We start from the raw sequence: 14,863 nt of genomic DNA on the forward strand, positions 1-14,863 counted from the left end.
CTGGCCTCCCTGCCCGGGCGGGGCGAGGACCCTTCCCCCTGTGCCCGTTCCCCTTATTCCGCCTCCCCTTGTGCCCCTTCCCCTGGCGCCCCTCGGGGCTGTGCCCGCTCACGGCGCGCTCACCCCCGGCCACAGTCCGATCCCTTCACGGACCCTTCCCAGCGTGGCCCCCGACCCCGCTCCGGGCTGGACTCGATCCCTTTGCCCCCGCCTCCCCATCCCTTCGGTACCCCCGGCCCTCCTCGGGCAGGGCCCGATCTTCTCCCACCCCTCAGGACCCGGTCCCCAGCCCCGCAGGGCAGGAACTGAGAGGATCCCGTCCCTCTGCTGCCCCTCGCCATCGCAGCTCTGAGCTCTCCTGCCCCCCGCCAGGACCCCGCTCACGAACCAGAGCCCCCCGGGGCCGGCTGGGCAGGGGGCACCGGGAGATGCCCACCCTCCCAGGGAGGGAGGTTCCAGCAGTCTCCATTGCCCTGCTGCAGTCAGACATGTGCCCTCTTCCTCCTCCTGCTCCTGCCTGCAGCAGAGCCAGGCCTGGTTGTGGGGACACTTCCCACTCAACCCCAGCTCCTCTCCCGCTTCCCCTGCCTCCATCCCGGGCGTGGGATCCATCCTGGGCCTCTCAGCCAGCCCGGGGTCCAGTTCCCACTCGGATGGGGTGTGTGGTTTGGTGGCAGGCAGCTCACACCCCTGCTCCACACAGCCTGGCCTCCTTGCACCACAGGGCTACGTGGCCACGCTCAGGGCTCTAAGGGGAGCTGCCAGCTTTGGGGTCTTCCCTGGGTCGTGTTTTCCTCTGCGGCTGTTCTTCACCTGTCTGTGATTTGTTTTTACAGAGCTGGTCGAGGGGAATGTCGTACTGTCTCCACTCAGAAAGCCATTTGGATACTGGGCCAATATACGTGCGTGAAAATGGGAAGCTGCACGTGGTAAATCCGGGTGCAGGCGGCGTACAGAATGTCACTCCCAAAACAAGACCTTTTAGTCTGTTTTCCAGAAGTTTTTCAGTGGAGCTTTGCATGAACAGGGAGGACGATAGGGCAAGGAGGCAGAGGACTGATCATTTCATCTTCACATACACTAAGGAGGGGAACCTCCGCTACTCAGCCAAGTCCCTCTTCAGCCTAGTGCTGGGTTACATTTCTGACAATGTTGATCACATTGACTCGTTGATTGGTTTCCCAGAGCAGATTGCTGAAAAGCTCTTTTCAGCAGCAGAAGCAAGACAAAAGTTCACAGAGCCAGTGACGGGACTGAGAGCTCTGCAGAAGTTCACTGAAGCTTATGGCAGTTTGGTGCTGTGCTCACTGTGCTTGCGGAACAGGTAAGTGTGTCCCCTAACAAATCTTGTCACCTGCCAGGGCTTTCTGCTAGCACACTTCAAGCTTCTCCTAAATTAAATTAAATAAAAATATATTTTGGGTTTATAACACCACCTAATTTTAATGGAATGCCCTGAGCCTTATCTGATTCTTGTGCTTGCTGCCTTTTGTCCCATCCCTTTCCTACAAGTGCAGCTGCAGGTTTCATTTTAAGATACAAATCATAATACAGGTAACAGACTACATCTGTTTTAACCAACAGGGGATCTTACATGGAGGATTCAACCTGCAACTATTTTTTAACAATAATGATCAGCACTTCTGTGGAAATCCATGTGCTTAGTGCTTTCTCAGGCATTTCATGGGATGTTTCTGTAATTGCTGTTTAAAAGCTTTTTGACACACTTAGCTGACTGTACAGATAAAATACACCCTTGCAAATTATTTGGGTTTACTAAGTATAAGCTTGCTGTCCTGTCTCATTCTGGGGGCTCAGAAGAAGATACAGACTTGTGGGTAAGTTGCAGGTTTTGAAATCAGGCAGATTTTACCTTAATTTATTTTTGTTGCCATCCCCATATTGAGTGTACTTTAACAAGGTCCTGATTACAGTCCAGCACTAGTTTTTCCATCTTCTCAGTGTCCACATCTTTCACTGAAAGAGTCTTGCCAAGTTTAAAACTGGTTTATGGTTTTAAAGCCTTGCTCCTACTGAAGTCTTTCCCAATAATAGAGCCCGTCTCTTCCATCTCTGCCCTTGAAAAAGGGATGGTTTATCCAGTTTAAAATCAAAGTACTGGCATATTCATCTGAAGTGCCAAGGGTGTTCTGAGCACAGTAGGAATGTTTGAGTAGAAGTCAATTATCCTTTGTTTTATCCTTTAAACCTACTCCCTTTTTATCTCTAGCACAGATAATTTTATGGCCTTAATTTAGAAATTAAGCTACTTCTGGCATTTTTTGCCATTACAGAAAGCTGAGTTAAGTATCAAGTCTTTGAAATCCAGGAAGTAAGGCATTAAGGCATTTTCTGATGAATTTTATTTCTAAAAGAGCCCACTCTCCTCTCCAGAACTCCCCTGAGCTAGTAATCTCTCTCAAGAACTGGCTTGTGCTCTGACTGACTGTATGTAGTGCTTTTTGCAGAGCCAAATTGCACAGCAAAGGGTTTTGGGGGGTGGTTTGATGGGGAAACTTACACTGGGAGGATATTAAGGTCCCCTTATTTGCATGGACTAAGAGGTGTTCCTGGAGGGATCAAATTAATAATCACCCCCAGTTTATGCAGTGACGATGCTGACCTCGGGGTGTGTCTTGCCATGGGGAATATGAGGTAAATTCAGGAGAGATCAGTGAATTTTGAGCTTGTCTTGCCACAGGGGCAGCATGAGGTGACTGCAGGGGAGGTATTGAGGGCTACGTGCTCATTACTGCATACTCATGCCTGCCATTCTTCAGTGGTTTGTTCCCATCTCTAAACCTCCTACTGAATAGCTCCAGCACAGATGTTTGCGTGGCTGCTGAGTGAATCAGACCAGGGAACCAGCACAGCTAAAAAAATAACCCACTGAGGAAGTGCTGCCCGGGGTGTAGCCGCAGCTCTGGCCAGTCCTGGACTTTTACCACGATCATGTATTTTATTGACATATATAAAATGTAAAATTTTGCCACTGACAAGCTATCCTGTCCTGTTTAAAATCCACATTTGAGGTGGATTTTAAACCTGGATGAACGCGGATTTGTCTATACCCTTCCTAGACACTGAGGAAGAGCAGTTGGTGAAGCTGACTTAGGATAAACTGGGATATTTTGCATTATTCTGAAATAATACAACAGTAATCTCTAAAGAAGCTCCTAATAGTAATATTTGCAAGTTGAAGTCTTGTTAGTCCAATTTTTTGCATCAAAGCAAAACCATGACAGTGATTTAAGGAGAAGGCTGGGAATTCAGACATGTTGTGTGCCAGCTGCACGTAAAGAGGTACTTAGTGCAGCTGGGTAATTTCTGTCAATTTTCACATAGATCCTGAGCAGAAACGAGTACATTGTGCTTATGACACTTGAGGATATAGACACCTTCTTATGTGCCTGAGCACTGATGGAGTTTTTTTTGCCTTTGCAGATACCTGGTTATCTCTGAAAAGCTTGAAGAAATTAAGTCTTTCCGGGAGCTGACGTGTTTGGATCTCTCCTGCTGTAAACTTGGAGATGAACATGAGCTGCTGGAACACCTCACCAAAGAGGCCCTGTCTAGGTACCAATTTCTTGAGCTAAAAATGACACTTTCTTTCCTACCACTAAGCAGTTCAAAGAATCAGGCTGAGACTTTAAAGGGAAGTTTCAAAGGCTGCAGAGTGTAAGGTTGAAGATTTTGGTTGTTCATAAAACCTGTTCTGGAGGTAAACAAAGTACAGAATTTATTGTACACAAGGCACATACTGAATCATGAAAAGTACTAAAAATATGCAAGATAATTTACTGTGTCATGTTTTTAAATCAACGTTTTACAATTTTCATTGGCTGGGTAAAAAATATATCTTAGGCATTTGCAACAGTTTTACACTTACGTTTCCTTTTTCAAGGGGGAACTTTATCAGCCAAGTTTTTAACAAAACTAGTGTTCTAGACGAAGATTTCTGCAAGCAGGAGGTTGAATATTTGGTTAGTTAACATCTCAAACTGGTAAATTTTCTATTTTTGTTTGGTAGTAAAGAATGACAAGTTGAGGATTTTGGAAACCATAAGTAGGATGACTGCTGATTGAGGATGTTATGTTGCTGTAAGATTTTGGTGCATTTTGCATCAAGGTTTTGTCTTGAAGTGCTCTGAAGAGAGCATTTTAGTGTGATATTTTTTCCTGAGTTTTGTTAATCTATGTTATAATACCTCATTATTTTCTTAAAATCATTGCTGTATCACTTATCAAATCTGTCCTCTCTCATTTTGCCAAGCATTTTTCTTAGTTTTGAGTGCATTTCAGTTTGGCAGCCTTGGTATAAAGAACTTCAGGGTATAAAGAAGCTTATTGTCTCTGTTGGCAAATGTTTGGCTCTAGGATCAGTTTGTCACTGGAGCTGTGGGAATAGCTGCTCAAGTAGTGCTTCTGTTGAGCTAGCAGGGAAATATAAAGATATTTGTTACTCCTGCTAACCCAGGCTCCTTTGTCACTGCTTTTTACAGTGAGCCTGTAGGGGTTGGCATAAGATGACCCTTCTGACACAGAGTTTTAGGACATTTTGCAAAACTGTCTGAAAAAATGACCATAAACTACATGTTTGTGTCTCTTCCTGCCAGTGTGAAAAGGCTTCTCCTGAAGGACAACTCCCTGTCAGACGCTGGCCTGCGCAGGATGACAGCGCCCGTCCGTGTGCTGAAAAAGGGGCTTGAAAATCTGCTGGTGCTGGACTTGTCCTGTAAGTGCTTCATGTTTCATAACAGAAAGAACCTGTGTCCTTTCTGATAAAGAGTTTGTCCTCCTTAGTACTGAAGCAATACAATTAATTTGTTGATTGCCGTGAGCCAAGTGCTCAACCCCAGATTTCACCAGCAACCTGCCAGAAGGCACAGGGCAGACATGAAGTCTCAGGCATTTGCTACTTACATAAATAGTTTTGGGACTTTGAGAATTGGCATTGTAAATATTTGTATTTTGATAATTAAAGGGGAAAAGTCAGTCTTGTTCCAGTATTAGCTTTTGGAACAAATACTTCCTTGGTATTTTGATCATCTTTTTCCACATCATGCAGCTTAATTAACTTTACTTGGCCTCACAGGTAACCCTAAAATCACAGATGTGGGAATTGGATACCTTCTTTCTTTCAAGAAATTGAATTGTTTGGACATTTCTGGGACAGGTCTCAAGGTAAAAATAATGAGAAAAAGTTTATTGGACAAGTATAATAAAAGTTCTTGCCCTCTGACTGTGGTATTTCCCTTTTTCCCAGGATGTCAATGCTGTCATTAAGCAGCTCCAAATGCAGATAGGCCTGGTTCATTCAAAAGTGCCTCTGAAAGAATTCGATCACAGTAACTGCAAAACAGAGGGATGGGCAGAACAGGTAAGGGGGGGTTAAATCTGCTTTACTCTCTAAAAATTTGCCTCATAGAGCACGAAATCGCTGAATAGGAAAGAACAAGGGATGGAGTTGTTTCAAATGATATTTCTGTAAATTTTTTTTTAACTCCTTCATCTGTTCTTTCAGACAGTTCTGCAGTGGGAACAGGCAGTTATGGAGTCCATGAAGCCCCAGCACAACTTGAGATCCAGAGCAGCAGCTCTTCACTTCTGTACGTAACTGCATGGACACCACGGAGTTGATTTATTTTATTTTCTATGGGGAGTACTTCCATACTTTATGGGGTTTTAGCACAAATGGCATCTCAGCCGTGCAATTTTAGCCCTTTGTGTAACTGCATTACAATGTACTTGAGGTTTTTTTATTTGTTAGACTGCTGGATAATTCAAGTACAGCACAGCAGCCTGCTTAGGGCAACATATAACAATTGATTTTTTTCCTTAAAAATCTGAGTCCAAAATATAAATTATATTTTTTCCTCTGGACATTTCCAAGTTGGCTTGGCCAAAACAATTTGTACCACAAAGTTATGCATTTTACAGGAGAATTCTGTTTTTCCCAAAATCTAAACTTGATTTTTTTTTTTTTTTTTGCTTGTAGATGGCAAGACACACAGAATAGAGGAAGTAGTCAAATGCACACTGGTGGAGCCAGAAACTAAAGCATCTGGAAACTTGCAGTTTTATAAGGATAAAGTTCAAAATTGCCATTTACCTTTGAAAAAGGAGGTTGCAGGCAGCCACGAATTAAAGAACAATAAAAAAAGAGCTTTGGCTGAACAAGAGAGAGAAAGGACTTCCAAACAGAAGCATCTGTGCCTCACTGTAGAGGACTGGGATTTGTTAAATACCTACTGAGTCAGAAAGAAGTGGGTCTTTTGTTTGTTATTCTCTTGCTGATGAGAGGATTTGGACATATTGAGAGGGAGTGACAAAGGAGACAAGTGCTGTTAAATCTGGTTGCTGTGCCATGCCTGTGGGGTAACCTGTGCTGGGGGAGGGATAGAGACAAGAAGGTTGGTAATACTACTGTATATTTTCAATACATAATAATTTTTTCAAATAAAGTTTTTGTTGTCATCCTTAACTTACTCTTCTGATGAAGGTATTTTTCACCAGAACAGCTGGACCTATCCCTGCTCTCCTGCTTCTCAAGGGGCAGGACACGAATCACTGCAGCTCATCTGACATGAAGCTGCACTGGGCTTGTCAAGTGCCACAGGATGTTTACAGTGCTGCTAGAACAGAAACCTCAGCCTGAAAGCACCAGGCTGTGCTGATGGGGCTGTGGCAGAGGGAGGAAGCACAAAGGATAAGCACAGGCCTCTGGGGAGGGAGGCATGAGGCTGTAACACCTCACCACAGTCATTGCAGAAGCCCAAAGTGGAACACAAGTCCCCTTTCTTTCTCATTTTAGCCCAGGACATGAGAGCTGGAATGAGGTTACTGTAGAGATTATGCTCTGCAGTTGTAATATATTCTGCCTGACAAAAATTCACTGCATTTGAGATCATTCTGTGGTTTAAAACCCATTTTCAGTGTGCCTGCAATAACACTTAACTGTACTTCCCCATCTGAAAACATTGAGGGGCATTTTGATTCAAATATGAATGATGCAGATCAGCTGTAAAACACCTTGACACTCAGACCTGTTTTGTGTTGGTCTGTGCAGCTGTAATGCTGCAGGTAACTGTTTATCATTGAATTCCTGCCCTGAGTGTTTCCATCAAAACTGGCTGAGGTGCACAGTGCCCATCATTGTCCTCTTAGGCCTCATGAGGCCAAAGATTTTCTCCAGGTTTCCCCTACTAGTGCTTCTTCAGAGGGTATCTTCCTTTTTACACTGTTGTTTACCATAATTCATCACCAAGAAAAGCAGCACATCCTTGGAAACCATGAAGAGGCCAAGAAAATGAACTTCAGCTCAAAAATGCATAAAGAACAAAACCCCTTTGTCTTTCCCTTACTGCTGAATTTTCCTCAAAAAAAAGGACTACACACAAACAAAACAGGCACACTTGCATTCAAATCCTACTTTCTTTTCCCAGAACCTCAAGGCTATTAATAGCTTCCCCTGACAACTACATCAGCTCTCTGCTGAGACAAATAATGGCACAAATTGTGACTCAAAACAGCGGCTCAACGGGGAGGAAGATGTGCAATCTTCCCCCTCAAGCTGCTTCTGGTGCAATTGCCACCATGGAATTTTTGGCCAGCCCTCCCACCATTGGAGATCTGCTGATCTGACCACGGAGAGATGCACATTTTTTTACCAATCCCCATTACCTGGGCCCTGTGCTGAGCATGAGGGTTCCTGTATTTTTTTTAAAAGCTGATTAGTTCAATCCTTACTGCACTGGGATAACATTTTACAGGCACAGAGAAAACAAACCCTGCACCCTGGCCAGGCCTGGAGAGGGACAGGTGAGTAAAAGCAGCTTTAACATTCCCCCATGCAGAGTTTTGCCATATTCCAGGTGAAGTGTGAGTCACAGAACTGTAAAGCTATTTATAAAAAGATCTTTCAGATTTCCGCCTGTATCCCAGTGACAAATTAGAAGCAACATTCACCATTGATCTGAGTTATGGTGACAGGCAGAGCTGCAGATCACAGGACAGAGCAGAAATGAGTGAACAGGGGTTTATTTTTAAATATCTATGACCTGGGGTGGCAATGGGAAAAAGATCACCTCATGTTTATTTTGGGCCTAGAAAAGTAAAAGTATTCACTGTAAATGTGGGGTTTTCCTCAGAGACAATGTTTTAGATACAGATGAGATTTTCAAAGGAGCAGAGAAAACTTCATCTTTCTTAAATTTCAGTGTCATGTCCATACCTGTATCCTGAGGACTGCTTTGAAGGCTTGGCTGCCTGATCCTGCCTTGCTGGCAGAGGAACAAAACAAGCAGCAAACGGATCCAGTGTCATCCCACACCACCCTGGGAGCAGCACTTGATTTTCTGCTGCTCTCTGCTCTGAGGCTGCAACTTCTTTTTCCTCCTTTCTTTGCCAACTTCAGTGAAACCTATCCCAGCTCCATGGCTGTTCTCAACCTGCTGCTGCAAAACTGCACTGCCCTGCAGGTTATTTACTTGCTGGTTCCCTACCCTGGCTGTCAGGGACAGCTACTCTGTCCCCAAAACCCTGAAACTTCTCCAGTTTTCCTTGCCATTACACTCTCTGTGTAGTCCTTTATGGTTTGAGAAGAGAGCAGGAGGTGGTCTGAGCAGCAGCTCCCCACGGTGTCACCCCCAGCACAGCACTCCCAAGGAAGCATCCCAGGAGCATCAACACAGAGCCCTCAAAGTCACTGCTGAAACCACCTGCAGATGTGTTTTGAACACAAATAGAAGCTTCTCCTCCTGCCAGTGAAGATCAGGACTGTGAAGATGTGTTGGAGGCTCACCTCACTCAGCTCTGCTCCTTGGGGCAGTTCTCAGTGTCCCTCACATGGCTGCCTGCAGAGGCCCCAGCACGTTCATAGAGGAGAAACCCCGGCCCAGGGCTGTGCCAGCAGTGGCTGGTGAAGCATCTCCAGCACAGCACAGCATCGAGTCAGTGCTGCCCATGCAGGAAGTGCTCACCTTCACACGGCAGCAGACTCCTGGGAGCTGTCCCACAGATGGTGTCCAGCCAAGGGCTGCCACGTGCCCTCGGTCCCTGGTCGGTGTTCACTGCACTGCTGGGGAGGATTTGCTTGGGCTGGAGCTTCCCAAGCAGGCAGCAGGGCAGGACCCCAAGGCTCCAGGGCGACGTGTGGGAAGCACCGTGCTGTCCCCAGCAGGGTGGGTGCCAGGATTCAGGGTGTGCAGATGAACTCGTCGGACCAGCCCAGGCAGTGCTGGATGCCATCCCGGCACAGCCTCCTGGGGATGCAGGAGCAGAAGTCGTAGTGCACAGGGCTGCAGCTCCACCACTCCCACCCGCACGGCGGGCAGGCAGCCACTGGGAAGGATGGAAAACAGGGAGCTGAAACGCCTCAGCTGCACTGACCCCCCCCCTCCTTCCTTACATGGGTTAAACCTTTTCATCCCCCAGCAGAAAAGCCACTGTGACAACCCTGCGACTGTGAGCCCACCAAAGAAGACACAGGTTTGGTGCTACTCATGGGAGACAACCAGAGTGTGACATTGCAATGACCTTCATGGCAGACAGGCCATCCTGGGAGGAACAACTAACTGTAATTCTTTTTTTCCCCCAAACTATGGAGCTTACTTCGGAGCAGACCTGCTGCTCATTTTAGCAAGAGGAGGATCTCGATGGCTTTGAAGCTGCTGAGACTCAGCTCCCGCCCAGCTCAGAGATGTGCCCATCTGCTGACCAGCTACCAAAGGCCAAAATGAATGGCCACTACTGACTACAGCTACACATCCTGACAAAACTGTTCCACATCAGCAAGCCACAGAGGAGGAGCAGCTTTTGGGTCTGGGAGCAAAGCATGAAGCCTTTCCCCTCTCAGTTGCCACCAGGCTTTGATGCAGAAGCCTTGGCAGCTGGTGGAATTGAGTCTGCATGGTTCTTATTCACACCCTATCCCAGCTATTTTGTGTTTTAGTGGTGGATGCCAGTCTCCAGGCATTTCCAGCAGCATCCACAAGCACCACACCTGTACAACCTGTCTCAATCCATCAGCAGAAAAGGCAGGAGCCAGCAGACAGACTTACAGCTCCCTGTCTCGTCAGAGCAGTCCCCGCAGTCGTTCATCCCGTTACACCTCTGGTCAGCATAGACCCAGGATCTGGGGTTACTGCAGTGGAAAACCAGGTATTCTGGGAGGCTGTGGGGCAAGTCACCTGCAAGGACACACACAGAGGGCACGCTTAACTCCACCAGGCATAGACACACTGGCTAAAATGGGGATGGCACACACCAAAGGCTGCTGTCAGGACACTTCCCCTGCAGTATCAAATGAACATGAACAAATGGGGAAGCTCTGTCACTGGACACAGGAAGTCTGCCCCAGGTTTCTGCTTTATTTAGTTTTTTTCCCCAGGGTGACTGAACAGTAAATTACCCATGTAGGCATACAGCTTCACTGATGGAGGAAAACTACAGCATGGTTTTAAAAAAAACCCTGGGAAGGTCAGAGGAGCTTGGAGTCTTTGATTCCCGGCATTCCTGCTAGGTTTTGGGCAGTGCCATCTCTCAGCATCTGCCTTACAAAGGCTCTACCAGGCTTATCTGCTCGCTTAGGCAGCTGGAAGCACGGAACAGGATTAGAGAAACCGTGGCTGCTGTCTCACAGCTGGAAGACCAGTGCAGGGGGGATGCTTACAACAAAACCACTCACCACAGAGCTGCTCCTGCTCATCCTCTCCGTTCCTGCAGTTGCTGACCCTGTCACAGACCCAGCTGGCTGGGACACAGGTCACTCTGTCATCACACAAGAAGCCTGTCCGGTTATTGGGGGCTGTGCAGAAGCGGTTCACTGAGGGGAAAGCAAGACGACCTTTATTTTCCAGCATTTTTATGATACAAGGAATAGATCAAGGGGAGTAAAGGGGGGGTTCTGAAATTAATTTTTTGTTCTGGAAATAACCAGGGGCCGGGATTAATCTCTAGTAGGTTCATGGCAGAGTCTGAAAAGCACACCAATAGTCTTAAGTGTGACAGTGCTACCCAGAATTATCCCAGCCCTATGGAGCAGGACAGCAGAGCCAGGGAATGGCTGGTGGCCATTTGGGCTGTGCAAAGCTGGCACAGCCCCCATCACCCTGCTTGTCCCTTTCCTTCCTCCTGGTCTATGCTGGAAAGCGCCACTAAACACACAGTGATGGACATGAGGGCTGTGCTCATGCAGCATCTTTTTTGCCTCCCTTACCAAAACAATAACCACTCTTGGGATACAACCTGGTGCCCGTGGCAGGAGTGCCAGTGCCACTCCCAAGGCCAGGGCAGCCACAAGGACGAGCAGTGCCACGGCAGAGATGCAGAGGTGTCTCTGTGTGCAGCCAGTGCAGGCACCACGTGGATGGCAGTGGCCTGGAGGAGGAAAGAGAGAGGTGAGGGCCTGGGGAAGGGTCTGGGGTGTTTCAGAGGGGAACAGTGCAAGGACACGAGGCTGATGTTTTGGGGTCTCTGCATGCGAGACTGGTATGGGCTGCTGGGGTTTAGGGGTTGATAGCTGAGTTTAAAGAGCCAAGCTCCAGCATTAAACACCCCCTCACAGGGAATTTTGCTGCTTGCAGTGTGGAAGAACCTGTGCTGCTGTTACAGAGCACCGGGATTGAATGGCACAAACGCTGTGTCTCCATCAGAGCTCATCCTGTGGACTCGGATGCAGAAGGATGAAGGCCAAGCCTCTGCCCAACCCTGTGGTACAGCAGTGACACCAAAACATGAGGCAAGTCCGTGTCAGGCTGGGGAAGGTGCCCTCCCAGAGCCCACAACAAAACTCCTCAAGAGGTAAGATTTCATTTTACAGCACTTCAGGCTTTCTGCCCCAACCAGGACTCACACCCCCACGGAATGAGGCTGGACTATCAGCACAAAATGGTGAGAAGGAACTCAAGAGCTGCCCTTTCCCTCCCTAACGACATCTCCACGACACAGCAACCTTCCAGGGACTCCAGCTTTCAGAAAGTCAGGTACATAAATCAAACCAACTGCAGCAGCTAAAGGCCAAATCCACAGTCATTGCAACACAAGGGCAGCACACATAGGAGCAACGCCAGGCACCCACCCTCACCTCAGCAACCTGCACCTGGAGCTTTGCCTCTAAACCAACTGGGTATTTTCCTCCATTCCTTCATATTCCCACACCAATAGCAAAAAATATTAGTGTGGTCATCTCAGAAACGTGTAACCAGTCACTTAAGACAATCCTGCCTTTATAATTGATTTTGGTATATTGATTTTTGGTATATCTGAACGTAAAAATCTTTAATTATAATTTTAAAAAGCTTTCAAGGAACTTAAAGAACTTTTAAGTTAGAATTTGTCTTAGCTGTGCTTTGTGTTTACTTAGTTGTTTCAGTGTTCAAACTCAAGGGAAGGCACAGCCTTTGCTCAACAGCAAAAGGATCCTGATTCCAGCAACCTCCCCCTCTGTCACACTCAAGCAGGAGCCAAACACAGAACATTTCAGCTCAGAAGAGAAATGGTGAATTACAGCATGTCTGTGTCTACAAAACACCTCTGACCATAAAGCACAACAATTACAGATGGACTTGTGTATAAAATAATGGCAGTGATGAAATGTTGCAACCTGATCTACAGGATTGCTATTTGATTCTGTTTGATCCCACCTTGTCCTTCAGAGTATGGGCAAAATTTGCAGAAGTTTGCCTATTAAGACATATGGGAAACCCACAGCAAGCTCATTATGACAGACAAGGATCACCTATCATACCACTATACATATGACTGCCAGCTCCAGGCCAACACAGAACAGGTGAAGTTTATTAATTTTATAGTCTGGATATTTCACTACAAAGAAAAGGAGGAAAATCAGTCCAAACAGCCCATAAATACTGGTTGTATGTTACATTACATCAATAGTTTCAATTGACTTATACTTTAATAATAGAACTCTGCATTTTATTCATTACCTCTTTCTCCAGAGAAGGACTGTGTTGAACCAAAAGTAGCTACATCACCGTTTCTCTAGAAGGAAAGGGATAAAAGGTTGTTTACAGAATCCCACAGCCACACAAACTTTGCCTTTCTAGTTCTCACACCATCTTACCCAGGAATACACCATGTACTCCTTTATTACATACAAGCAGAAGTTGCCTCGGTGGAAACACGGCCCAGCTTTAATTCCCAAAACAATCGATCACATCACCTTTTAAACCTTAATTACCCATTTGTAAAACAAACACTAACCAAGTCCAGTGCTTTATATCAACACTTCTCTTTTGTATCAAGTTAAGTAGAAGCAACTCAAAATCTCAGAGAAAGCAGTAATAAAGAGGTCAGGCAAATAGCACTATCAAGAACACAAGTACTTCAGAGAACAGCAGGATTTTTCTGAAGGACTGTACCTGGGGATGAGTTTTGTTCATGCTTCCCAGAACTCCAGGGGCCACAGGGAGTTCTCTGCACCTCAGCAGGAGCGATGTTACCGGGATACAAACCCAACAGAGGCAGGAGAGCAAGGAGAGCACTGCACAGGCAGGAGGGGACTGGCAGGGCGGTGCTGAGCCTCTGCTCCAGCCCTCGAGGAAAGCCAACCACAACCTCTGTCATTCTTGTGTCACAGTGTTTCACAGCAGGGTTCAGACAAATCATAACGCAAACATTTAGGAAGCCAAGAGCCCTGCTGAGAGTCCGGAAGAGGAACACTCACCTCTAGCGCATCCTGACTGAATTAACCCCAGTGGCAGCTAGGGAAAAGCCGCTTTCACAATGAAAGCTTGAGGGAAGAGTCTGCTCATCTTCATGAAAGTCTCCTTTCTCCACACCTCCTCCCCAAGACAGAGCTGTCACACTGCCCTTGTGGCAGCACCAGCCCAGACTCCTGCCAGATGATGAGATCTCAGGAGAGCTGTGCAGGATACAACCATCTGGAACAGCTTCCTTGCTTGGGCAATGAGCACAGGCTCAGGAAATCCTCCAGGGTCCTCTTTTACTTGTGTGCTTGAATTTCCAGGCCTGCAGGAAGTCTTAGCAGCTCAGCCCACAGCAAACACGAAGTTACAAATACATTGCAGCCTTCTAAGCTGGCTGCAGGTCTTGGCACAGCACATGCAGAGGGGAGTTTTACAGCTTCAAGGATGAAATTTCATGAGCAGGCAGCTTTTCCATGGGGGTAGTGGGGAGAAAAAGCACCAGCATAAAGTTTTTGAGGAGCCCGGGTTGTTCTTGCAAGAGTTTACTAAGAGCCCTGTGTAAGAGCCAGGTCAAGCAGGCCAGCTATGCATACCCTGCAAAACAATCTACAATGAAGAGTTTAAAATGTGGAGTCAGCCCCCTCTTGGAGACAAATGTCCATCTGAGATGTCCAGAGAGGGACAACACAGCTGGGGAAGGGTCTGGAGCACAAGTGTAATTGAGGGAGGGAGCTGGGGGGTTTTAGCCTGGAGAGAAGGAGGTTCAGGGGGACCTTCTCACTCTCTTCCACTCCCTGAAAAGAGGTTGGAGCCAGGTGGGGGTTGGGCTCTTCTCCCAGTTGACAAGCAACAGGACAAGAGGAAACAGCCTCAAGTTGCACCAGAGAAGGTTTAGATTGGATAGCAGAAAAAAATTTCTTTACTGAAAGAGTTGTCAGGCATTGGATCAGGCTGCCCAGGGCAGTGGTGGAGTAATTACCCCTAAAGCCATGTGGATGTGGCACTTGGGGACACGGGTTACTGGTGGCATTGGCAGTACTGGGGGAATGGTTGGACTCATTCTTGGAGGTCTTTTCCGAGCTAAAAAATTCCGTGATTCTACAGCCTGACATCTACCACCATCTGTTTCCTGTTGCAGGATTATCAAAGTCAGCTGTAGCCAAGCAGGGTACAGTTGGATTTTAGAGCAGTTA

At 46.8% G+C, this 14,863-nt stretch overlaps 2 protein-coding genes across 2 annotated transcripts; one reads left to right on the top strand and one right to left on the bottom strand.

Moving 5' to 3' along the window:
* The first annotated feature begins 118 nt into the window (after window positions 1-118).
* LRRC42 (leucine rich repeat containing 42) lies at window positions 119-6,484 on the top strand. Its single transcript, XM_042030743.1, has 7 exons — window positions 119-1,324; window positions 3,445-3,576; window positions 4,617-4,735; window positions 5,096-5,184; window positions 5,267-5,380; window positions 5,525-5,609; window positions 5,999-6,484. Exons 1-7 carry the CDS (start codon window positions 852-854, stop codon window positions 6,253-6,255), a joined length of 1,269 nt encoding a protein of 422 aa, XP_041886677.1. The 5' UTR covers window positions 119-851; the 3' UTR covers window positions 6,256-6,484.
* Window positions 3,657-14,529, bottom strand: LDLRAD1 (low density lipoprotein receptor class A domain containing 1). The gene is made up of 6 exons (XM_042030744.1): window positions 13,383-14,529; window positions 12,948-13,002; window positions 11,248-11,379; window positions 10,688-10,825; window positions 10,062-10,190; window positions 3,657-9,342 (listed from the first exon to the last, which is right to left on the bottom strand). The coding sequence occupies exons 1-6, from the start codon at window positions 13,401-13,403 to the stop codon at window positions 9,197-9,199; spliced, it is 621 nt and encodes a 206-aa protein (XP_041886678.1). The 5' UTR covers window positions 13,404-14,529; the 3' UTR covers window positions 3,657-9,196.
* Window positions 14,530-14,863: the final 334 nt, after the last annotated feature.

Source organism: Corvus kubaryi, unplaced genomic scaffold (assembly GCF_017639235.1).
Source record: "Corvus kubaryi isolate FWS band 111438036 unplaced genomic scaffold, C.kubaryi_AGA036_p1.0 37334, whole genome shotgun sequence".
NCBI classification, from domain to species: domain Eukaryota; kingdom Metazoa; phylum Chordata; class Aves; order Passeriformes; family Corvidae; genus Corvus; species Corvus kubaryi.